This window comes from Nyctereutes procyonoides, unplaced genomic scaffold (genome assembly GCF_905146905.1).
Source record: "Nyctereutes procyonoides isolate TBG_1078 unplaced genomic scaffold, NYPRO_anot_genome, whole genome shotgun sequence".
Lineage (NCBI taxonomy): Eukaryota > Metazoa > Chordata > Mammalia > Carnivora > Canidae > Nyctereutes > Nyctereutes procyonoides.
This window is the reverse complement of record NW_026575125.1, coordinates 44,689,734-44,713,922: the sequence shown is the minus strand read 5'-3', so window position 1 is coordinate 44,713,922 and position 24,189 is coordinate 44,689,734. Positions and strand designations below refer to the sequence as shown.

The following is a 24,189-nucleotide window of genomic DNA, read 5'->3' as shown; positions in this document are numbered from 1 at the left end:
CCACCAGAGCTCATTCATTGACTCTGGCACTCCAGACGCTTCTATTGAGTGACTGTTCAAGGCCTTGTGCTCTGTGTTGGCAAGGAGATTACCAAATTCTCTTCCTGTGCTGGGATTCTGGGAGTCATGAACACAAATAGCTGTCACGCTTTGCCAAAGCTAACCAGCACCATAAAAAGAAGGACAGGCATGTGCTGTGTGTGGGAGCTCTGAACAGGATCAGCAATAATTTTTTGCTAGGAGGCGGGCTTCAGGAGGGCTTCTTAGTGGTGGCAAATGACCTGAATCTTGATGGAAGTAGGGTGTGGGGGGATTTCTCTGGTTGCAGATGGCAGAGATGATAGGGACTGCATTCCAGGTGGAAGGTACTGTATAAGCAGTTTCAGAGGTGGAAAGCAGAGGAGTATTTGGGAGAAACAGGATCTGGGCCAGGCTGGAGCAAAGGGTGGATGGGATGGGGAGCTGGCAGCAAACCCTGCAGTATGGCTTAATGTTTAAGACTGTGAGCTCTGGCATCAGACTGCCTGGATTTGAATCCTGGTTCTATTGTTAGTAGCTGTGTGACCATTGACAAGTTACTTAACCTCTCTGGGCTTCCGTTTCTTGATGTGTAAAATGAAGATAAATCACAATTCTTATCTTCATAGGGTTGTTCTGAAGAGTGAACAGGTTATTAAATGTGAAGTGGTAAGAATAGCACCTGACATGCCAAGTGCTCTGTAAGCATTGGCTATTGTATCTTTGAGAAGCCTCCATTGCCAGAATAAGGAACTTGGGGCTATCTCTTGTGGGCAGCGGGAGCTATGGATGGTTCATGAACAGAGGGGACAATTGGATCGAACCTGGGTTTAAGCTGTATGCTGAGAGGGAGAGGTTTGAAAGGTTGATGGGCAGGATCCTGCAGTCCCTGAGGGAGGTGGAGAGGAACGTCTTAGATGCCCAGGTTGGTTGGGAGTGGGGAGCTGGACGAGGTCTGCCCCCCAGAGTGGGACTTCATAAGCCCCTGAGGCCCCAGAGGAGAAAGAATTTAGAGTAGAGGGCAGTTCCCCAGTCTGTTTCTGCCTTGTTCCTGGCAGTGTCATATACTGATATCATAAGGGTGGAGAATGAATGGTGGGAAGAGGGGGCTCACTAGGGTGGAGCTGAGCTCTACTGCTGCAGCCCAGGACCCAGCCTGGTGGGTGGGTGCAGCCTGCCCACTGCACCCAGCCCCCCGCACAATATGCTCTCCTGAGTTCCATGCACTCCAGCTTGCCTTGCCCTGCATCCAGGCCTCTGCCAAGTAGAGGTTTGGGAGTGGCCCCTTAAGCCTTTCCAGCCAAGAGCCCCCCCAACCATGTGCCTGCCCAAAGCAGATCATTCTCTGGGCTCTATGACACCCATTCCCCCAACAATGCCCATGCTTCACCCACCTGTCCCTCCCCTCCTGAACCCCTCCTCCCTCCTCCTCACCTCTGTGGCTCCTCACTTTGCTGGCTAGGCTCAGGGCACCTGGGCTCTGTCGCCACCTGGGTTCCCTGGCAGCCTGGTTGCCATGGTACCATGGGAGCAGGGCTGGCAGAACAACAGCTCTGGGAAACCAGGGCAGGCAAGGCCCAGTGCCCAGCTCCTGCCAGTCTTCGACCTTGAGACTTTTGCCCCCTCCCTCCCTCAGCAGAACAGAGAAGGCCATGAGGAGAAAAAAGAAGTTGCCTCTCAGGGCAGCTCTTTACCTGTGAGGATGCTGAAGGGGAGGTGCTTCTTGCTGTCCCAGAGCCTGGCAGCCAGAGAACCCTGGGAACTCGCCAGGCCCATGTCCAGGCAGTTGGGGGCAGGAGGGAGCAGGGCTGGGCGGGGTAGGGATGAGTCTGGAGGTGCAGGAGGCAGGAGTGGGCCCCCAGGCCTGGGGTCAGGGCCCATCTAGGTGGTGCTGTGGGATCAGACTGGGAGTGGAAACTGTGACACAGTGCTGGAGACAGAGCCACGAGGGGTTGGAGCTGAGAGGGGAAGGGGCCCGGTGGTGGGAGGGGTGGGGCTGTGAGGGACCTGGCCAGCAGGGAAGGAGGGTTTGGGGATGGAATCATGAGGGGCTGAGACTATTAAAAAAGGGGACTTGGAGTGGACGAGACCAGGAGGAAGCTTGTCCGGGCATAAGGCTGTGAGGGGGCATTACCATGAAGGGACCAGGTGTGAGGGGTGAGTGGGGACCAGCACAAGCCTGTGAGGAGACCCTGTCTTGAGGTAAAGGAGTCTCACAGCTGGTGCTGTGAGTGGTGGCCAGAAGGGCAACATGAGGGTAGGGCTGGGAAAGCAAGGGGGCCCGAAGGGAGGAGACTGCAACAGGCAGCTTGAGAGGGTAGAGCTTCCCTCTGGCCTTTAAATATTAGGGTTCCTATGTCCTCAAGGAAGCCGGGGAGGCTGGGGTTGTGGGAAGGGAGCCGATCCACTCACATCCAGTCTGGCTGTGCAGGCCCATCTCCCAGTCCCACATCTTGGCTCATGTTATCTCATCCCCACAGTGTGGAGGGTGATGCCCCAGGCAGTGACCTGAGCACAGCGGTTGATAGTCCTGGGAGCCAACCCCCCTACCGGCTGAGCCAACTGCCCCCCACCAGCAGCCACATGGGGGGCCCCCCAGCTGGGGTGGGCCTTCCCTGGGCTCAGCGAACTCGCCTCCAGCCAGCCAGTGTCGCCTTGAGGAAGCAGGAGGAGGAGGAGATAAAGCGCTCCAAGGCCCTATCGGACAGCTACGAACTCTCCACGGACCTGCAAGACAAGAAGGTGCAGAGGAGACAGCTCTGGCGGGGAATGAGAGTGGGAATGGGGGGCCCTGAGAGAACCAAGGGAAGGATCGGGGTGTGACCCTCAAGGAAGGGTGGTATCCAGGGGAGGCATGGGGAGCCTAGAATAGAAGACTAGCTCTAGGATCCTTCACCCTACTAGGGACTCACTCCCTCATTCACCACCCATCCGCTGAGTCTTGTTTACTCAGCAAATATGGATTGAACTCCAAGCCCATGCTGGAGACATAAAGATGAATGGGACCACGACCCAGTCCTCCAAAATCTGTCTGATAGGAGAAGGACACACATAAATTGACACTTCCAGAAGAGTGTGCTATAGTATAACATATATATCACACAGGATATCAGTTAGTTAAAAAAAAAAAAAAAGTGGGAGGGGCACAAAAATGCCATGAATAGGAAAAAAAAAAACCTGGAAGGACATATACCAAAATGTTAATTGTGGTTTTCCTAGGTATCGGGACTTTAGGCGAACCAATCTTCCTTCCTCCCTTCTTTCCTTCCTTCTTTCTTTCTTTCTTTCTTTCTTTCTTTCTTTCTTTCTTTCTTTCCTTCCTTCCTTCCTTCCTTCTTTCCTTCCTTCCTTCCCTCCTTCTTTCCCTTTCTCTCTACTCTCCCTCCCTTCCTCCCTCCCTCTCTTCTTTCTCTCTCTCTTCCTCTTTCCTCCTTCTTACTCCCAACTTATTTTTTACTTTCTTTCCATTTTTGGCTTCTGTGGGTTCTTTTTCAAACTGTTTTTGGGATAACAGACATCTACTTCCTATAAATAAGAAAGAAAACCACAGGGGTGCCTGGGTGGCTCAGTCAGTTAAGCGTCTGCCTTTGGCTCAGGTCCGGGGATTGAGCCCCAGATTGGGCTCCCTGCTCAGTAGAGAGTCTGCTTCTCCTTCGCCCTCTCCCTCTGCCTCTGCCCCTGCTTATGTTCTCTATCTCTGTCAAATAAATAAATAAAATATTTAAAGAGAAAGAAAGGAGGAAAGAAAGAAAACCACAAGCCAGCCCCATGTGACAAGTGCTATCTGAGATTAAAGTGAGGACCCAACACAGAGCACAACCTGGAGTGTCCAGGCAGCTCTAAGCAGCTAGCTGTGACTGGGGGTGGTGGTGTGGTTGAGGCCCAGGGAGAAGAATGAGGCTATAGAGGGTTTCTGACCTTGTTTTCCTCCATCTTCCCCATGCTAGGTGGAAATGCTGGAGAGGAAGTATGGAGGCTCCTTCCTGAGCCGCAGGGCCGCTAGGACCATCCAGACAGCCTTTCGCCAGTACCGCATGAACAAGAACTTTGAGCGGCTCCGAAGCTCAGCTTCTGAGAGCCGCATGTCCCGCCGCATCATCCTTTCCAACATGCGGATGCAGTTCTCCTTCGAGGAGTATGAGAAGGCCCAGAACCCCGCGTACTTCGAGGGCAAGCCTGCCTCGCTGGACGAGGGTGCCATGGCTGGTGCCCGGAGCCACCGGCTTGAACGAGGCCTCCCCTATGGAGGCTCCTGTGGAGGGGGCATCGATGGTGGGGGAAGCTCCGTCACCACATCTGGAGAGTTTTCTAATGACATCACAGAGCTCGAGGACTCCTTCTCCAAACAGGTCAGCATCCATGAAAAGGGCCTTTCCTCCCCAGCCCCATACTCTGGCTATTCCTATGGCTCTCACCTATATTCCAAACTGAAAGAAGTTGCCTAGCAAGCATTTGAGTCAGGGCTGTGAGATTGATGAGAAAGAATTGGCCAGATAAAAAATCATGTAGTTAAAACAAGCAAGTTAAAAATCTATGTGGGATCACAGTCTCTGAAGACTTGACTGGCACTGATGAGTGTGCTTCCAAACTCACTCATTTGACTACTGGCAAGAAAATTCAGGTCCTTACCATGTGGGCATCTCTATGGGACTGTTCATGGTATGGCTTCCCCCAGAGCAAGGGGTCTGAGGGAGGGAGAGAGAGAGAGAGAGAGAGAGACAGAGTGAACAAGAGTTCTCAAGAAGGAAGCTGTAGTCTTTCATAACCTAATCTTTGAAGTGACATCCCATCACTTCTGCCATATACTGTTGGTCCCACAGACCACACCTGGGATGTAAAGGTGTGGATCCCAAGAGGTAGGGATCTTTAGAGACCATTTTGGAGGCTGGATACCACAGGGAAACAGGGTTGCCAGTCATGGTTCAGAGTCTCAAGTGATAAATATTACAGATTTCCTAAGACATAACCAGACAGAGGACTCTGGGACCCCAGAGGAAGCTGGGATTTCGGTTTACCCTGGGGGATGGCAGAGGCAAGAAATGTGGATTGAATCAGGGTGGAGACGGCATTTGGCTTGGGTCTATAGGGACATGAAGGAGGTATTGAGATATCTGAGAAGGGACCTTGTCACTGCCATTATACAGCTCCTGTGAGCTCACAATGGCTCCCTGGGAGCTATTTTATATACTGCAGAGAACCTGTGGAGGGGGAGGGGAATTCCTTCTTGGCTGACCCACTAGGAAGATTCCCCCCTTCTCCCTCCCTTCCTCCCTCCCTCCCTCTCTGCTCCCTCCCCTCTTCCTTCCCTTCCTCATTCCTCCCTTGCACCATCCCACCCTCCTCCCCTACATCTTTCCTCCCTCTCTCTCCCTTTCCCTCTTCCCCTTTCCTTCTGCACAGGTAAAGTCTCTGGCTGAATCCATTGATGAGGCCCTGAACTGCCACCCATCAGGGCCCATGTCTGAGGAGCCAGGGTCAGCCCAACTGGAGAAGCGGGAGTCAAAGGAACAGCAAGAGGACAGCTCAGCCACATCCTTCAGTGATCTTCCCCTCTACCTGGATGACCCAGTTCCCCCACCATCCCCTGAACGACTGCCCAGCACAGAGCCCCCACCCCAGGGCCGGGCTGAGTTCTGGGCACCAGCCCCTCTCCCGCCAGTTACTCCACCAGTGCCACCAGGGACCCGGGAAGATGGTGCCCGTGAGGAAGCCACTCGCAGGGGTCCCGGGTGCTTGGAGTGCCGGGATTTCCGGCTGCGGGCCGCTCACCTTCCCCTGCTTACCATTGAGCCTCCTAGTGACAGTTCCGTGGACCTGAGTGACCGCTCAGATCGCGGCTCTGTCCACCGCCAGCTGGTGTACGAGGCTGACGGCTGCAGCCCCCATGGGACCCTGAAGCACAAGGGGCCACCAGGCAGGGCCCCGATCCCCCACCGCCACTACCCAGCCCCGGAGGGCCCAGCCCCAGCCCCACCAGGGCCCCTGCCACCAGCCCCCAGCAGTGGCACTGGACCCAGTGGTGTGGCTGGGGGTCGGAGGTTGGGGAAGTGCGAGGCAGCAGGCGAGAACTCTGATGGTGGAGATAATGAGAGCCTTGAGAGCTCCAGCAATTCCAATGAGACCATCAACTGCAGTTCTGGTTCCTCTTCGAGGGACAGCCTGAGGGAGCCTCCTGCCACGGGTCTGTGCAAGCAGACTTACCAGCGAGAGACGAGGCACAGCTGGGACTCGCCAGCTTTTAACAACGACGTGGTACAGAGGCGGCACTACAGAATTGGCCTCAACCTGTTTAATAAGTACGTGCTCCCTGACCCTGCCTCCGCACCGCACCTGTTTCTACCCTGCTGGGGGTGCTTTGACTGGGGCAGGGGTGCTGAACTCCAAGCAGAGATCCTCCTTCCCCTTGCTGTCCTCTTATTTCATGGATGGGGCTTCTCCCCAGCTTTTCAAGGAAGAGGATTGGCAACAGGGTGGCAGAATAGAAAGCCCTCCCCACCACACACACACACACACACACACACACACACATACACACACACACCATCAGAGGCAGTTCTAGTCTTCATACTTCCTCTGACTGGCTATGTGACCTTGGGCAAGTAACTTCCTTCTCTGGGCCCCAGTTCACTGTCTCTAGGGATGGATTCTGAACCTCGGTTCTTCCACATCCCCTTTTTGGTGGGGGAGGTAATATGATGTATAAAGAGCCCTGCTCTGAGTAACAGGCCCCCTGGGCCCCAACCTGACTTCAGCTGAACTCTGTGTGCAGCCATGGGCAAGGTGTGTGCCTTCCTTAGGGTTTCAGTTCTTCCACCTATTGATTAGCAGGGTGTGTAATGTTTGAAGTGCTGGGGAGCATGGTGGGGTGCTGGAGTCATCAGTAACCATGATTGAGCTCTTTCTAGGTGCCCGATCTTGTTGCCAGGTACTTAGGAGTGGGGTAGAAGTGTGACATTTGGTCAGAAAATAATTAGAAAGCAAATGCTCTGTGTCTTTATAGCCTAGGAGACACTGCCACCTGTATTTACTTCTCACAATACCTCAGTAAGGTGGGAAGTAGTGTCCCCGTTTATATTATAAAAAAGAACTGAGGCTTGGAGAAGTAAAAGGAGTTGTCCTGTGTCATACAACTGGTAAGTAATGGGTTTGAGACTCTGGTGGCACCAAAGTCTCTTCCAAATTCCAGCCTTGTGGCGTCCTAAGGCTCTGGGGTTCTGACTATGGGATAGTTCAGACCCAGATTTGGCCTTGTGGAAAGTAGGGAGTATCTTCTCTGTCAAACCACCCACAGAGGCTGGGTAATACTTTGTCTTAGTGGGATGTGGGAGGCAGACAGAGTAACCTCTTCACCTTCCTATTCTGAGGGTCTGTGACCCAGAGAGAAGGGCTTCGCCTGGAGCTCATGCCTTTTCCTGGGACTCCTCTGTGCCCCCTAGGAATATCAAAGCCCCTGGCATATAGCAGCCTCCCATTAGGTCTTCATTTTCTTTCCATTGTAGTGTAGCTCCAGTAAAGGAGGCAGTTGGGTTGAGGATACCTTGGAAATTTGGAAGCTCTGCAAGAGTATCTTCCTCTGCCTGGGCCTGTTTTCTCACCTGTACCATGGTGGCATTGGACCAAATTAAGTATTCAGTTGACTGCATAGCAAGGAAGTTGTCTTGGTTCTCTGAGGCAGTGGTTGAGCCCCAAGTTAGTGCAAGTAGTGGGGACAGGGGGCGGAGCTCCAGGTGGACAGCCATCTCATCTACCTCCCCTCTTTCTGCAGGAAGCCAGAGAAGGGTATCCAGTATCTGATCGAGCGGGGCTTCCTGTCAGACACACCGGTGGGAGTGGCTCACTTTATCCTGGAGCGGAAAGGCCTGAGCCGGCAGATGATAGGGGAATTCCTAGGGAACCGGCAGAAGCAGTTCAACAGAGATGTGTTGGAGTGAGGACCCCAGGAAGGGGCAGAGACTGGGCTGGGGCTTCCTGGAAAAGGAGGGCAGGAGGGAGGAAGTGGGCAGCTGGTCTGTTGTGCTCAGATGAGCTTGACAAACAGGATGAAGAGACTTTCCTGTTCCCGTACCCCTGTACTTCACAAAAGCTCTCATCTCTCTTGGCTCTATGCCCAAAAGTCTTTCTGGGTGGCCCGGCTTATCCCCTGCCCTGCTTTGGGCCCCCATTTTCCTGTCTCTGAAATGAGTGGGTCAGTGGAAAGGACCCCGAGTAACCATGTAGTCTGGCCCTGACTTTCTGGGGGTGGATTCCATTTCGAACATTCCTTCCTCATAAGGACCTGCGACCATGGGTCCAGATTTTGGAAGTCTTGTCAGTGGGGGTGTCCGTCCATTCAGGCAGGTCAGGGTAGGTCAGAGGTTTTCTGCAGAGGACTTGAGAGTGCCATACCCACTTCTGTGTTTCTCAGCTGTGTGGTGGATGAGATGGACTTCTCCTCCATGGATTTGGATGATGCCCTCCGGAAGTTCCAGTCCCACATCCGGGTTCAAGGCGAGGCCCAGAAAGTGGAGCGACTCATTGAAGCCTTCAGGTGTGCCTGTTTCCCCACTCTCCCCAAGCAAGATTGGGGGTGGGATGGGGATGGGGAGAGGGGTCAGTACAGTGTGCATCTCCAAGTTACCTCTCTGGGCCTCCTACTTTCCTCACCAGAACATGGAAATGATAAATCCTACCTTGCCAGGCAGTTGTGCAGTTGTGAGGATCAGAGGTAGCATGCCTAAAGTGTTTGGTTCAGCATCTGGGACGTGGGCATCCAATAGGTGACAACAGCAGCCACAGCTAATATTTGTTGAGCACTTACCAGGTATCAGGTGCTAAGCTGGGCACTTTACACAATTATTTCTCTGAATGCTCACAACAGCCCTGTGAGGTAGGTGCTTTTATTGTGATTCCCATGCTGCAGATAAGAAATCGGAAATTTAGAGAGGTTAAGTAACTTGCTCAGGGTCATAAAGTGAATAAGAGGCAGAGCCAGGACTTGAACTCAAGGGTGTTTGCTTTCATGACCAGATGCCCTTAACTTAGTAGAGTTAATGCTTTGGGGATTAGGCAGACCTGGATAGAAATCCTGGCCCCACCACTTTGGGCTATTTAGCAGAGAAACAGAAGAATTCCTAAGAACTTGTTGCCCATAATGGGAGAAGGATTTGACTTGTTAGTCAGAAAAATCTGGATTTTCATCTTGTCTTCACCATTTACCAGCTCTATTACCCTGAGAAAGATACCTCTTCACTTTGGGCCTCATTACTTCCTCTGTCACATGGGGCTGCTAATAGCTACTTTGTAGGATTCTGATAGGATTACATGACACAATGTACCTAAGTCCCCTAGCAGAGCTCTGAAGAGGTAGTGGTTGTGATTTTTACACACTAGTGTTGGGGAAACTGAAGAAAGAGGTTGTACCCAAAAGGCTTGGGAGTATTTCTTGGGGTTGGTGGCACCAGACTCAGGACAGAGGGGCAGTGGTGGGTAGGTGAAGATTACTGGTGCCTGACCCTGGCCCTGATCCTGCCCTGCAGCCAACGATACTGTGTGTGTAACCCAGCCCTCGTGCGCCAGTTCCGGAATCCAGACACCATCTTCATCCTTGCTTTTGCTATCATTCTTCTCAATACTGACATGTACAGTCCCAGCGTCAAGGCTGAACGCAAGATGAAACTAGAGGACTTCATCAAGAACCTGAGAGGTGACCCCAGGCCCCCCTGTTGGCTTGTCCTGTCCTTCCCTTTGGAAGGGAGAGTGGGCAGGGTGGGAGTGGGCTGGGAAGGAGGAGGGAGATCATATATGCTCCCTGGATATTAACCTGTGATGTTCTCTGATTTCCTCCAAAGCTGCCATATTCCCTTATTAATTCACTCAAATACTTGTCCATCCACTCATTCCTGCACTGAACACTGACTGAGTGGGTTCTGGGGTTACAACAGTGGATGTGAGAGATGAAAGCCCTGGCTCTTACAGAGCTTATTCTAATCCACCCAGGCATTGACGCATCACTCCCTCTTCCCCTCTCCTCTTTATTTATGCTCATAAAGGCTCATTTAATTATGCTCTGTGCTCCTTCTCCATCCATACATTTATTGATTCCCTTGATCCGCCAGCCAGACGGCCAGCCAGCCAACACTGAGTGCCTCATGTGTGCCCGGCCCTGCAATGGGGACTTAGGACACCGTAGCCCCTGCCCCGAGAGAGCTCCCGGTTTGTGAGACTGACTTATAGTACCAGATACCCAACACAAGAGAATAAATAAGTTGAATCATGATGTCAGATAGGCCAAAAGTGCAGTCAGAGCTCAGAGGTAGGAGAGCCCACCTTCAATACACTTCCTGGAGGAAGTAGTATTTTCATTTTAAGATTGACCTTCAAGGCATAGACAATGTGACAATGTGACAGAATAGCAACAGAGGAGGCTTACCTAGCAGTAAGAATAAAAAGGCACAGAGGTAGGAAAAGTTGTTGGGAGAACAATTAAGATGGGGTGGACGACCTAGTCAGAAAGGTCAGTTGGAATCAATATATGAGGGCCTCAAATGTGAGGTGAAAGGTGTCACCTTGACCTTTTTTCTTGGTTTATTGTGTTGATATCAAGCCTGTCATCTCACTAAAGAGTAGCCTACTAAAAGCGGCACAGATGTTAGTATTATTTAAACAGAAATGAAAGAGAGCAATAGATTTGAGGAAAAACAAACAGATGAGACAAATTGGCTGACCGACAGGCTTTGCACGGTTGCTGGGCTTAAGCTCCCTGGCAGCTGAGATAAAAAGATGATGTGATGAAGGATGTTCCCTTAGCACCTGTCCAAGGAGGAGGTGTGGCATTTCCAAAGGAGAATAGTTTCTCTAGCAGAAGATTTAGGAAGAGTGAGTGGGTTTCACTCAGCAGTCAGGAGTGGAGAAGGATGGTAGACTCGGGGGGAGGGAGTTAGATCAGAGGCCATCTGGAGCTGTCTTCCAGACTCCTGCTGTTAGTCATTTGTTCATTCACTCATTCTCCCCTTTCTTTCTCCCTCCCTCCTCCTCTGTATGTATATGTGTATGTGTGCATACATATGGTTACATGAATACACATGTGTGTGCATACATATATGTGTATATATATGTGTGTGCATATATTATTGTATATATGTATATGTATTTGGAAAGGAGGTACTTCCTCTCTATGTATATGTGTGCATATACATATATATGTACATACATTTATACATATATATGTATTATGTATGTGTATATCTTTCCCCCTCCAATTATTAAATAAATAAAGCGAAATGAATACTTGCTCATGCCCAGAAATTTTGGAAATAGAGCAAATGAGAAAAAAATTGTTTAATTGTCCTGAATTCTGCTGCCTAGAGGCAGCCATGGTTGATATTTTGCTGTTTTCTAGTCTTTTTTCCCCCCTCAGCATATGTAACTTTTTATACAGTTAAGATCACAGTTAAGCTGTGAATGTAATTTTTATCCTGCTCTTTCCACTTACTTTGCTCCAGGAATTTTCTCAGGCTTTTTTGTAAACATCAAGTTTTTAATAGCTGTAAATTATTAAGTGGATACATTCAGCTTTAGTTGACTATTCCTCTATTGTGAGGACTTAGGTTGTTTCAAAGTTTTCCTGTAAGTAGCACTTGCACATGTATCTCTGCACTGTTTCTGAGCAGTTCCTTAGGGTAGATTCCTAAAAGAAGAACCCCAGAATATTTAGGCTTTTGCCAGGTTACCTTCCAAAACAGTTATGTTAATATATGTGCCCACTTCCCTGCCCTTTTACTAACAATGGCTATATCATCTAATGCTATTTTTGCTAGTTAGAAGGGAAAAAAAAGTACCTGATTATTTTAATCCCAGGTGCTCTGAGTTGCTTAGAAAAAATCCCCACGCTGGGAAAGAAAGCAACTGGGTATCCAGTTGTTTGCAGAACAATAGTCCTTGGTGAAGAGCAGCTCTTCTGGCCCAGTCCTAAGGGACTGAGGGGTGCCCACTGCCTCCAGTCCCAGCCATTGCTTGCCTTCCTGCCTGGGTGTGAGTTATTGTGGAGAACCACTACCACCCACTCCCCACATTTATACAATATGCCTCTCTGTTACTCCCCTACCCAGGGGTTGACAATGGTGAAGACATCCCCCGAGACCTCCTGGTGGGCATCTACCAGCGTATCCAGGGGCGTGAACTGAGGACCAATGATGACCATGTGTCCCAGGTGCAGGCCGTGGAGCGCATGATTGTGGGCAAAAAACCAGTAAGTGCCTTGGGAGGCTACAGAGGGGACAGGGTTTGGGTTGGCTTCTGCCAGAGTGGTAGGTAAGCCAGAAGCCCTCTCAGACCCCCAGACTCCCCTCTCCTGCTGACTGGAGTGAGTGATAATGCGTTCTCAGGGGTCATGGTGCAGAGTGCGATGCTCTTAGGGGAATGCATCTAGCACATTGTTTTGTTTTTAAAGATTTTATTTTATTTACTCATGAGAGATACAGAGCGAGAGAGAGAGAGGCAGAGGGAGAAACAGGCTCCAAGCAGGGAGCCCGACGTGGGACTCGATCCCAGGTCTCCAGGATCAGGCCCTGGGCTGCAGGCGGCGCTAAACCGCTGCGCCACTGGGGCTGCCCACATCTAGCACATTGTAAGACATATAATGGGTGCTGTGTAAATACTAGCATCCTTCCCACCTCTGGTTTTGTCTCTCCATCTCAGGTGAGGAGCCAAGCTCATAGTTAGCTGATAACCCAAATGAAGTACACGCTCTAGTCTTGTGGTCAACAGACATTTACAGATGCCTTTCCACAGAGCCCAGCATTGCACCAGGGAGTAGGGACATAGATATGAATCAGATAGAGTCTCGTCCTTGGGGGCACTCACAGCCTGGGAGTGGGGGGTGTCAGACAGCACAATACTTCTGCATCATAGTTAGTCTAATAATTTTTTTAAAATAAATTTTTATTTATTTATGATAGTCACACAGAGAGCGAGAGAGAGGCAGAGACACAGGCAGAGGGAGAAGCAGGTTCCATGCACCGGGAGCCCAACGTGGGATTCGATCCCGGGTCTCCAGGATCGCGCCCTGGGCCAAAGGCAGGCGCCAAACCGCTGCGCCACCCAGGGATCCCCTGCATCATAGTTAGTCTAAGGGAGCATAAAGGAGGGAAAGGTCACAGCACCTGGGTGGCTCAGTTGGTTGGGCATCTGCCTTCAGTTTGGGTCATGATCTCAGGGTCCTGGATCAAGCCCCGCATCAGGCTCCCTGCTGCACAGGGAGTCTGCTTCTCCCTCTCCCTGTGCCCCTTCACCCCACTCGTGTGCACGTTCTCTCTCAAATAGATAAATCAAGTCTTAAAGAGGGAGAAGTCATTTTCAGTCCAGGGAAATCAGGAACAGCTTTTTGGAAGAGACAACACTAGAACTGGGGTTTGAAGGAAGAGTGGAATATGGAGCTGAGCAAGAAAGGCATTCCAGTGATGCCTGGATGACTCAGTGGCTGAGTGTCTGCCTTTGGCTCAAGGGGAGATCCTGGGGTCCTGGGATTGAGTCCCACATTGGGCTCCCCACAGGGAACCTGCTTTTCCCTCTGCCTCTCTCTCTCTCTCTCTCTCTCTCTCTCTCTCTTTCTCATGAATAAATAAATAATATTTAAAAAAATAAAAAGAAAAGAAAAGAAAGGTATTCCGGACAGAGAAAGCTATTAGGACAAAGGCAAGCCTAGGCCTTTGTTGTTTAGACTCCTTGTGTCAGAGTGACAGTGATATGTATCAGAGGTAAACTTCCTCTTGAGGTTGAGTGATAAGGTGCCAGAGGCCTGAAGCTGGTATTCTAGCCTTGTTGACACCTATTTCTTCATGCCTGTCTAGGTCTTGTCTCTTCCTCACCGTCGACTCGTTTGCTGCTGTCAACTCTATGAGGTGCCAGATCCAAACCGCCCACAGAGGCTAGGGTTGCATCAGCGGGAAGTCTTCCTCTTCAATGATCTCCTTGTGGTATGAGCGATCTTCTTGTGGTATGAGGATACCTTGTGGTATCCTATGTGGGGGTGGAGATGAAGGGGAGGTGGTAAGTTCAGACCCTGGGTCCAGTATGAACCATGCTAACATTGGCAGGTTGAGGCATGGTGGGTGAGGTGCTTTATCATGTGATCTGTGCAGTCCTGGATAAGGCACGGGCCCCCTCTGCCCCTCTATTACCTTTTGCGTTCTTTTGGAGGTAGTGACAGTGGCATAGGGGGAGAAAATGTGAGGAGCAGGGGACCTGACAGACCTACAGTCTGGGAAGTGGTAGGAAACGTCCCCATCCATCTCAGTACCCCAGAGTGCTGGCTGGAAGGAGGTGAACCTGTGACCCTGGGGTCACTCTGAAACCTTTGGGTGGTCAGGACACTTGAAGTGATTCTTAAAACCAAGCTCATCACCACTACATCTTTTAGAGCTGGGACTCTTTTTTTTTTTAATTTTTTATTTACTTAGGATAGTCACAGAGAGAGAGAGAGGCAGAGACACAGGCAGAGGGAGAAGCAGGCTCCATGCACCGGGAGCCCGATGTGGGATTCGATCCCGGGTCTCCAGGATGGCGCCCTGGGCCAAAGGCAGGCGCCAAACTGCTGCGCCACCCAGGGATCCCCTAGAGCTGGGACTCTTAAGGACTCTGCCAGTAGGAAAAGAATTTCAGGGCCTCCTGTCCAACCTCTTACCCGGTGCAAGAACTAGTTTCCTACATGGCCCCCTGCCTGCATGACTGCGGAGAGAAGGCTGCCTTCCTCTAAGGCAGCCAGTTTCCTGGTTAGACAGTTCTGATTGATAGAAACTGTCTCCCAATGAGTTTCAGCTAACCATCTTCCCCGGGTCCTTGCAATCACAGAGAACAAGTGTTCTCCTGCTCTGAGACAGCTTCCCAGGGATTTGAGGACAGTGACCTGTCTCCCCCACCACCCACCGTGGTCTTCTGTGCTTTAGAACAGGGTCTCTCAATTTCAACATTATTGACATTTGGGGCAGGATAACTCTTTGTTGTAGGGGCTATCCTATGCATCAGAGGACATTTAGCAGCATCCCTGGTCTCTACCTACTAGATACCAGTAGCACTCCTTTCAACCAAAACTGTTTCCAGACATTGCTAGATATCCCCCCAGGGTTCAAAGTCACCCCTGGTTGAGAATTGCCACTTTTGATGAAGCCCCTCTGATGCTTTTGCTAAGCCTTAATTTCCTCCTCTGTGAAGTGGAGCTAATCTCTCTCTCATGGGGTTGCCATGAGGATGGAGTTAAGAAGTTGGATGCGGAAGAACCTAACCCAGAGGAATGATTGGCCCACACAGCTGCTGAGTAAATGTCTCAGTACCTGTCACATACTGACACCTGTGTGTGTCCAGCCCCATACTAGGCACTGGGTTCCCAGAGATGAATGAGATTCAGTCCTTGTTCTCAGGACTAAAAAAAAAAGAAAAGAAAAGAAAAGAAAAAAAAATGCTTTGCATAACCATGCACTGTAACCATCTTGAAATGAAATACTTTGCTTTTAAACACTACTTGTAGACTGTTTGAGATGTTCACAGCCTATGGTGGTTGAATCTAGAGTGCTCAAGTATGTGCTCAAGTACTTGGTAAAGACCTTGGGGGTATTGAGAGGAAGACTCAAGACATCCATTCCTTGGCATTTGCCATTGTTTTGCTGGGTTCTGGGAGGTGGGCAAGAGACAGGAAAACGAGACTCCTCTTGGCACTTCTGGTCCAGCAGGGGGCAATCCACCCTCAGAGTGCTCACCTAAAGCCTCATGGTGAAAGGCACTGAAGCAGCACTCTCAAGTTCCAAAAAGGGGAGGGGGGGCACCTAGGTGGCTCAGTCGGTGAAGTGTCTGCCTCTGGACTAGAGTCCAGGAATCAAGCCCCCCCCCCCCCATCAGGCTCGTCAGGCTCGTCAGGCTCCCGGCTCAGCAGGTAGTCGGCTTCTCCTCCTCCCTCTGCCCCTCCCTCCCATTCATTCTCTCTTTCAAATAAATAAATGAAATCGTTTTTAAAAAGTGGGGGGCAGGATGGGGGAGTCTGTGAGAGGTGTTAGGTAGAACAGACTTTCTGGAGAGAACAGCCTTCAGTTACCTCCTATAAAAATCGTAAATGCCTGTTATGCGTCATTACATCAGGAACTTGCGTTTTCTCCCCGTCTGCTCCTTAAGCTTCAGTTTTTCCCAACTTGTGGGTATGAGTGTGTGTGTGTGTGTGTGTGTGTGTGTGTGTGTGTGTCAGTGGCAGTGGGAGGGGAGGGCGGCTGTGAGAAATAGGTGTCATGTGGAAATTCCTCACCCCAAACTCTGCCTTTTGTCTTTTTCCCGCCCCCCTGCCAAAGGTCACCAAAATTTTCCAGAAGAAGAAGATCTTGGTAACGTACAGCTTCCGTCAGTCCTTTCCTCTCGTGGAAATGCACATGCAGCTCTTCCAGAATTCATGTGAGTCCTTCCTTGGATCCCAGCATCCCCAGTCTATGCTATAGCCCCTGTACTCATCCTTCATCCATACCAATCTCCAGTTTTTGGAGTCCTTTACAACTGGACCAAGGTCTCCAAAGCACCTACTTGGTCCTAGGATGGCAGGGCAGGCCAGGGTGAGGTATAATTTGGGTCTGTGCCCTGGGGAGCTCGTGGTCTGGCAGAGAGCTGTGGTGTGTATGTTTTCCGGTGGGCCGAAGAGATGGTGATCACACTGTGCTTTGCAAGACTGAGCCAGTGGAGCTTTGTGGGGTGGCAGCAGAAGCAATGTGAGTAGAGGCAGAGGTGTGAAGGAAGGGGTTCGAGAGAGCAGCTAGAGTTCACTTTGCCTTTATATCTGGAATAGAGGGAGTAATGGGGCCATAACTACCAGGAACTTGGGGGGGTGTAGGGGGGGAAAGTAGTGCCACTGAAGATGCTGGAGCAGGAGAGGAAGCTGGAATTGAGAAAAATGCGTTCACATATGAGCCATTTTGCTTCCATCCTGACGAAGGTGCCCGACCTCCCGCTTCCCCGCAGATTACCAGTTTGGGATCAAGTTGCTGTCTGCAGTACCTGGCGGGGAGCGCAAAGTCCTCATCATCTTCAATGCCCCCAGCCTCCAGGACCGGCTGCGCTTCACTTCCGACTTGCGTGAGTCCATCGCTGAGGTTCAGGAGATGGAGAAATACCGCGTGGAGTGTGAGTATTGCAGCCACGCCTCTTTCCCCTTTCCCTGACACAGTACCCCACAGACACCAAGAATCCTGTCCTCTGAGAATCTCAGAGTTGAGGGTTAGCTTGTCCAACCTTCTTACCCTCATTCTAGGAGCCTTTCAGCCTCTGCTTGAATACCTTCAGTGACAAGGGGCTCATTACCTCTGAACTGCAGATTATTATTCCAAGCCCTAATTATGAATCAACTCCTTCTCTTGAAAGGCAGCAGGGAGAAGAATCAGGGTACCAGAGGTAGGACTCTAGTTTCAGATCCCAGGTATGCTACTTATTATTTAGATAAACGGGGGCAAGTTGCCTGACTCCCCAAGCCCCAATTTCTTCATACATGACATTGGAAAAATGAAATCTCCTTCACAGAGTTGTGGAGATTCAATGAGGTAAGGGAGACAGGGTGTCCTCTTCTCACATTCAGGTTCCTGAGCAGTGTCCTCATTGCCCATCCTTCTGGCCACCAGAAGCCACACCAAGTCGCTTAAAGCATATATAATGGAAAGTGGTGATTACATCTCATTCCACTCAGTGCCCTCCAAGTTTTCTCTTCTCCAGGATAAGCAACAGTTAAGTAACATGGTGTTGAGGAGAAAGGGGCAGGCAGACACAGAGAGAGAAACTAAGGCAGTGGACAGCTGCTCAGTGAGCTCATCATGGTTCCAGGGTCTACTCTTCTCCTCAGCAAAGCAGGGTCACACATTTCAATTCCTTGAGACCAGATCCTTGAGACTCAGGGGATATTCAGAGAGGGGTGAGCATACCAAGATGAGGGGGAAGGCCACAGACAGAAGTCTCCATGACCTCCTCCAGGAAATGAGGGTATAAAGAGGCTGGGGAGCTCAGGCTCTGGACTCAGGCAGACCTGCTTCCAGAGTATCGGCTCCCCACCTTCCAGCCGTATGACCCTGGGCAAACTCTATGTATTCTTGGACTCTCAGTTTCTTTATCTGCAAACTGTGGATGGTGGTGCTTACCTCTGAACTGTTGTGGGATTGAACAAGATCAAGTATTCATAGCACCCAGCATACTGCTGGCACATAACAGAGGATTGCATTCCTTTTGGTTTCCTGCTCCTGTCTTTCCAGGAGCCCTCTGCTCTGAGAACTGAGCAGACTTTGGAATGCTTGCCCTTTGCCATAATCTAGAAGATTCTTCCTACCCCTGGTGTGACCAACAGCTCTGAAGCTTTGTTTTGAAGGGCAGGGGTGGTTTGGGAGACTAGAATGAGAGTGGGCAGGGAAGCCAGGAACCAGAAGTTGCCAGAGGAAAGGGAGGGAATAGGAGGAACGGAGGGAAAACCCAGCTAGAGCTAGGGGAGATGGTGCAAAACAGGGCTGGGCACTATGGGGGGCTTCAGAGATGGAGCTGAAGTGGGAGGGAATGTGCTGAATGTCCAGGGGGCAAAGCAGGAGGCCTGGAGACAGAGCGGGAAGGTTCATGGAGGGCTGGGGGCAGTTAGGTGGCCTTTAACTCCTGTTCCTGACCCTCTCTCCCTGTCTCCCCGACTACCCCAGCGGAGCTAGAGAAGCAGAAAGGTATGATGCGGCCTAACGCCTCACAGCCTGGAGGGGCCAAGGACTCAGTGAATGGCACTCTGGCCCGCAGCAGCCTGGAGGACACATATGGGGCAGGCGATGGGCTCAAACGGGGTGCACTCAGCAGTTCCCTGCGAGACCTCTCTGACGCAGGCAAGTGTTTGGGGCCCCTGCCCTGGCCAAGGAGATGTGGGACCGGGTGTCCTCTCTGCCTCCTCTCACTGGCCTCCAGCCTTCCCTGCACCTGCCATACATGCACACACCCTGCCTGCCTTCATCCAGAGCCCTGGGCGCTACACCGCAGGGGGGCCTGGGAGCCAGGTCAGATCAGGTTGAGCCCAGAGTTTGGGCCAGGGAGTGTGAAGCGGGGCCACAGTCTTAGCTCCTCTCTCTTGCTGCTCCACCTCTCCTCTCCTCTTCTATCTCTCCAGCACCACCTTTCCTCCTCCATCTTTTCCTCCTCTCCCTCCTCCTCCTCCTCCTCCTCCTCCTCCTCCTCCTCCTCCATCTCTCCTCCTCCCTGCCTTCCCCTCTTCAATGGGGAAAAGGGAATAGGGGTGTCTATCTCCGGGAGGGGCCCAGGCCTGGTGCCCAGCTCTGGAGCCCAGCAGGGTGGGGAGAGAGGGTTGCTGCTCTGACGCTGGGCTCCTTGCTTATGGGTGCAGGGAAGCGGGGGCGGCGTAACAGCGTGGGATCGCTGGACAGCACCATCGAAGTAAGTGCCAGCTCCTGCCCCACATGTCCTCTGCATGAGCCCTGCCCTTCCATGGAGCCCCAGAGGAGGAGGGGACCTGTTGCTTCCCCCTCTTCCCTGATGGGAACCCTGAGGCTGCTTCTCCCGGCCACCCACTCTCTATCTGTCAACTCTGTCTGTCCTCACTCTGCCTGTCTCTCAGTCTTTTTTCCACTCTCCCTAGCCCTGCTCAACCCCAGGGCTGCTCTGAGTAGAGCTGTCCTTGGAGTTGAGCCATGAGAAGCTCTCACCTCCAAGTCCCTGCCCTTTGAGCCGGGGCAGGTCACTCTGTGTCTCTCTCTCGGGGCCTGACACTCTCCCTGCCTGCAAAATGGGGATGATGAAGAGGGACTACTTCTTCCTCTCCCAGTGGAGGCTCAGATGAGATAGTAGATGTGACAGCAGAGTTCTGCAAGCTGGGGAGCTCTGTGTACAAAGTATAGGACCGCTATTGGTTTTCATGATGCTCTGGGGGTTCCTGTCTCCCCAGCTCCAGACCCCCAGGGGCCGGGTGGAGTTTAGGGTTGGGCATTTAGGAAGTCTAGACTGGCCTGACTTTCCCCCCTCCCCGCTTCCAGGGGTCTGTTATTAGCAGTCCACGCCCTCACCAGAGGATGCCACCTCCGCCCCCACCCCCGCCGCCAGAGGAGTACAAGAGCCAGAGGCCCGTCTCCAACTCCTCATCCTTCCTGGGCTCCCTGTTTGGAAGCAAGCGGGGCAAGGGGCCCTTCCAGATGCCACCGCCGCCAACAGGCCAGGCCTCTGCCTCCTCTTCATCTGCTTCTTCCACCCACCACCACCACCACCACCACCACCACGGTCATAGCCATGGTGGCCTGGGAGTGCTACCTGATGGGCAGTCCAAGCTCCAGGCCCTGCATGCCCAATATTGCCAAGGACCAGGCCCTGCCCCACCACCCTACCTCCCACCCCAGCAACCTCCTCTCCCCCCACCTCCTCAGCAGCCCCCACCCCTGCCCCAGCTGGGCTCCATTCCACCACCTCCCGCCTCGGCCCCACCTGTGGGGCCACATCGCCACTTCCACGCCCACGGCCCAGTCCCAGGCCCCCAGCACTATACCTTGGGCCGGCCAGGCAGGGTGCCCAGACGGGGGGCTGGAGGACACCCTCAGTTTGCTCCACATGGCCGCCACCCCCTGCACCAGCCCACATCCCCATTGCCTCTGTACAGTCCTGCCCCCCAGCACCCTCCAGCCCACAAACAGGGCCCCAAGCACTTCATCTTCAGCCACCACCCACAGATGATGCCAGCAGCAGGGGCCACTGGGGGCCCTGGATCCCGGCCACCAGGAGGCTCCTATTCCCACCCTCACCACCCCCAGTCACCCTTGTCACCGCACTCACCCATCCCGCCCCACCCTTCCTACCCACCCCTGCCCCCACCCTCCCCCCACACCCCACACTCACCCTTGCCACCCACCTCCCCCCATGGCCCACTGCACGCCTCTGGGCCCCCTGGCACGGCCAACCCACCCAGTGCAAACCCCAAGGCCAAGCCAAGCCGGATAAGCACCGTGGTCTGATGATGAATGGAGGGAGTGAGCTGGGGCCCAGGGAGATCTGGGGATTCTACAAGAGATTCCCTGGTTTTTCCAAAATATATATACACATAGAGATGTCCTCCTCCCCACTTCCTCCCTGCCTCGGCACCCTTCCTCTAACCCCCAACAGTTGCCATGGGGTTTCCTTCCAGATTCAAGGATCTTTGCCACTTAAAGCCTGGACACAGGGCTCTCAAGCTCTGGGGAATGGTGAGGACCTTTCGGAGATCCTTGACCTTTTTGTTTTTCCTTTCTCCACCCCCCACCGACTCCCCACTCCCTGAGGTGGCCTCAGGCCTGAGAACCAATGTGAGCAACCTGTCAGTTCTAGCTGGTAGAGAAGGGCAGGTAGGTGTCAGGAGCAGTGAGGGTGAAGGCTTCCCCAGAGCACCTCTAGCCATGGGGGCCTAGGAGGGAGCTCTGTAGAGTTGTGGCCAAACCTCAGCTGGCTCGGCTCTCTCAGACCTCAGGGCCTGGCTAGATTCCTCCGTGTGTCTCTCCACCTGCTGGAGGAATGGGGCTATCAGTGCGCTCAGTGGGTGGGCCCCCACTAACACTGGGGTGGGGGGCCTCCCCCCACCCTCTGCAAGGGGCAACGCTTCCTCTCCAGAGCCAGCCTCTGTCCTCTCTCCAGTGGGCCCCAGCCCAGACCTCTTCAGCTTGATCAAAGTCCAGACAGGTTTTGGAGGGGGGTGCTCAGGTCTAGGATGAGAAGGGCACTGCCCTCCCTCACCCATGTTGCATGCCCCCCCATTCCTTTATACCTCCCCCACCTACAACTGAAGACAATGCACTTTATAGATCTTGCCCACATACACCTCGCTGGGGCAGGGCACCCTGCATCAGCCCTGGGGAGAGAGGCTCCCAGAGGGCCACCATAAGCCCATGATGTTCCTTCCTGAGGCAGATTGAAGCCATCAGAGCAGGGGTTGGGAGCCAGGATGCCTGAGTCCTTCTGTCCATCAAAATGTCTGCTGCCTCTCCAGCCCCTTTACAGCCCTATTTATTTATTATAAATATATTTTTTACAAGCCCCAGCTCCTCTTCTTGCCCCACATATCCAGCTCCTTTCTCAGCTCCTGCCTCCCTCTCTCCCCTCCACAGTGGGCTGCAGTACAGACAGAGCCTGGCTGTATGAAGGTCCAAGGACCCAGGGGCTTGGGGGTGGGGGAGGGCAGCAGCCGGAGGGGCTGTATGGAGAGGAGCTGGGGTTCAGGCATTGTCTTTTTTCCTCCTTGTATATAAGAATGTATATTTGATGCCTCATAAAAGACCTTGTGCTCACCTCCTGCCTCTGCCTCCTACTTATGCCCCTTCCCCCTGGGTGGAGCCCATGGAGAAAGAGGCCTTAGCCCAGAGAGGTAAGGAGCTAAGGGTAGCAGCTCAGGCAGCTGGGTGGGTGAGATGCCTTGGTTGGGTGGGAGGTGGGGAAGAGGGAGGTTTCCCTGTCTCAGCTCATTAGCTGCCCAGGTGACAGCAGCAAGGGTGTGGGCTCTGGAGTTGATCCAGTTCAAATCCTGAAGCTTTCCCTTCTGAGGCATGCACACTTGGACACTTGGGAAGAGCACCCTCTCAGTCTCAGTCTTCTTACTTTAAAATCAAAGGTGATAAGCCGTTGCCACGTGGAGTTGGGATGATGACATGCAGGGAGGGATGAATGTCAAGCCAAAAGCATGGAGTAGGTGTTCGGGAAGTTACTTCCCTGCTCTTCCTTTCACAGGTCTGAGACTTCCTTCTGCTCTTGTGCCATCTATGCTTACCCTTCCTGTGGCTGGCCTGGCTTTACCCTGGGGCACTCCCCACCCTCCACAGCAAGCCATGTTTCTGTCCTTGAGAGGGAGGTCCGGCGGCGTGACAAGGGGGGTAGTAGGTGACCTGGGCCAGGCATCCAGAGGCTAGATACATTATAAGAGCTCTTATGTGTATCCACTTAGGTCCTCAGATAACAAATAGCTGGATTCTCTTCAGTTTACAAGGCAGGGGACAAGTCCAGAGAAGGGAAAGGTCTTTTCCAAGGCCACACAAGTCAGAACAAGGGTTCCTGAGTTCTAGGCCAGGCTACTGTCCAGCCCTCCAAACTGCCTCCCTAGGAAATGAATATGTTTCCAAGCCTACTAGTTATATCCTGGGGAGCACAGGAGAAATGGGGGCAGAGCATTGGCTCTTGGTTAGGCTCAGGAGGGTCCCCAGAAGCAGCAGTCAGTAAACATTTTTGGTGCCTTCTAGGGAATGGTTTGGATGGCCCCACTCTTTAGCAGCTTGGACAGTGGCTCAATTTGCCTCCTTGCCTGCACATTCGAATGGAAGAAGCAGCTGGGACTGTCTAGCCACTTGATGCCTCCTCGGGGACCCACCCTGAGCTTTTGAAGAGCTTAGATACAGAGGTGCCAGAATGAACTCCAATAAGCATTTTTTTGGTTGGTTTCTTCCCTGGTGGGCCAAGCTGGACTGCCTTTGGTTGCTCCCCCTTCTCCCACCTTCAAGGTGATGCCAGATGCCGGTTTTGTCTCCCCAAGGCTGAGCCTTTTGCACTCAAATCCAGGCTCAGTCACATATTCGACTATGTTGCCTTTGGCAAGTTACCTAGCCCTTCTGAGCTGGGTCTTTCACTTGTAAGACAGGGATAATAATCTTGTAGGGAAACTGATAACAGATGCATGTGAAATGCTTCCCTCCTGCCAGACACACAGTAAGCTGTTCTCTGCCACCTACAGAAACTAATGCAAACTCCTTGTCTTGACATTGGAGGTCCTCCACCGCAGGGCTCCAATTGATCTCCTCATCCTCATTCCTCACTCACACTTTGACCACCCACTCACTGTTCCCTGAGAAGGCCTGTGTGTAATTTCCCAGTTCTGTATTTTACCTGTGCCTCCCTGCACCCCCACCAAAGGGGCTCCCCCCAACATCCCTGATGAAGAGTTTCTCATTCTTGTGAGATGGGCTTTAAAAAACCCATCCCTCACAAAATGGGCCCTTGATTACATCCTCTGAGATCTTTCGTTATCTTTCTCCCCCACCAGGCCATATAAGTGGCTCAAGAGCGACGATGGTCTGAATCATTGCTGTCCAGAGCATTGCCCAGCACAGATGACGCTGAAATTTTGTTGATTCAAATGAATATATAGTTCTTTCTAGAGTCAGGTACCTTTGCATTGGTTGATTTACTGATTGGTGCAACCTGTGT

The 24,189-nt window shown here is 52.2% G+C and overlaps 1 protein-coding gene across 5 annotated transcripts in view; it reads left to right on the top strand.

Annotated features, from left to right (window-relative positions):
- Positions 1–22,268, top strand: part of IQSEC2 (IQ motif and Sec7 domain ArfGEF 2) — a 79,227-nt gene extending 56,959 nt beyond the window's left edge. For 3 of the 5 annotated variants that reach the window (XM_055338195.1, XM_055338194.1, XM_055338193.1), the window contains 13 exons: positions 2,499–2,760; positions 3,966–4,367; positions 5,419–6,314; positions 7,784–7,945; positions 8,423–8,545; positions 9,534–9,700; positions 12,105–12,244; positions 13,845–13,970; positions 16,326–16,425; positions 16,984–17,145; positions 18,687–18,860; positions 19,373–19,422; positions 20,019–22,268. In XM_055338195.1, coding sequence (XP_055194170.1) covers positions 2,499–2,760; positions 3,966–4,367; positions 5,419–6,314; positions 7,784–7,945; positions 8,423–8,545; positions 9,534–9,700; positions 12,105–12,244; positions 13,845–13,970; positions 16,326–16,425; positions 16,984–17,145; positions 18,687–18,860; positions 19,373–19,422; positions 20,019–20,984 — 3,730 coding nt within the window. In that variant the 3' untranslated portion in view covers positions 20,985–22,268. The remainder of the gene's footprint in view (positions 1–2,498; positions 2,761–3,965; positions 4,368–5,418; positions 6,315–7,783; positions 7,946–8,422; positions 8,546–9,533; positions 9,701–12,104; positions 12,245–13,844; positions 13,971–16,325; positions 16,426–16,983; positions 17,146–18,686; positions 18,861–19,372; positions 19,423–20,018) is intronic. The other 2 variants (XM_055338196.1, XM_055338197.1) reach the window with 2 other exon arrangements.
- Positions 22,269–24,189: the final 1,921 nt, after the last annotated feature.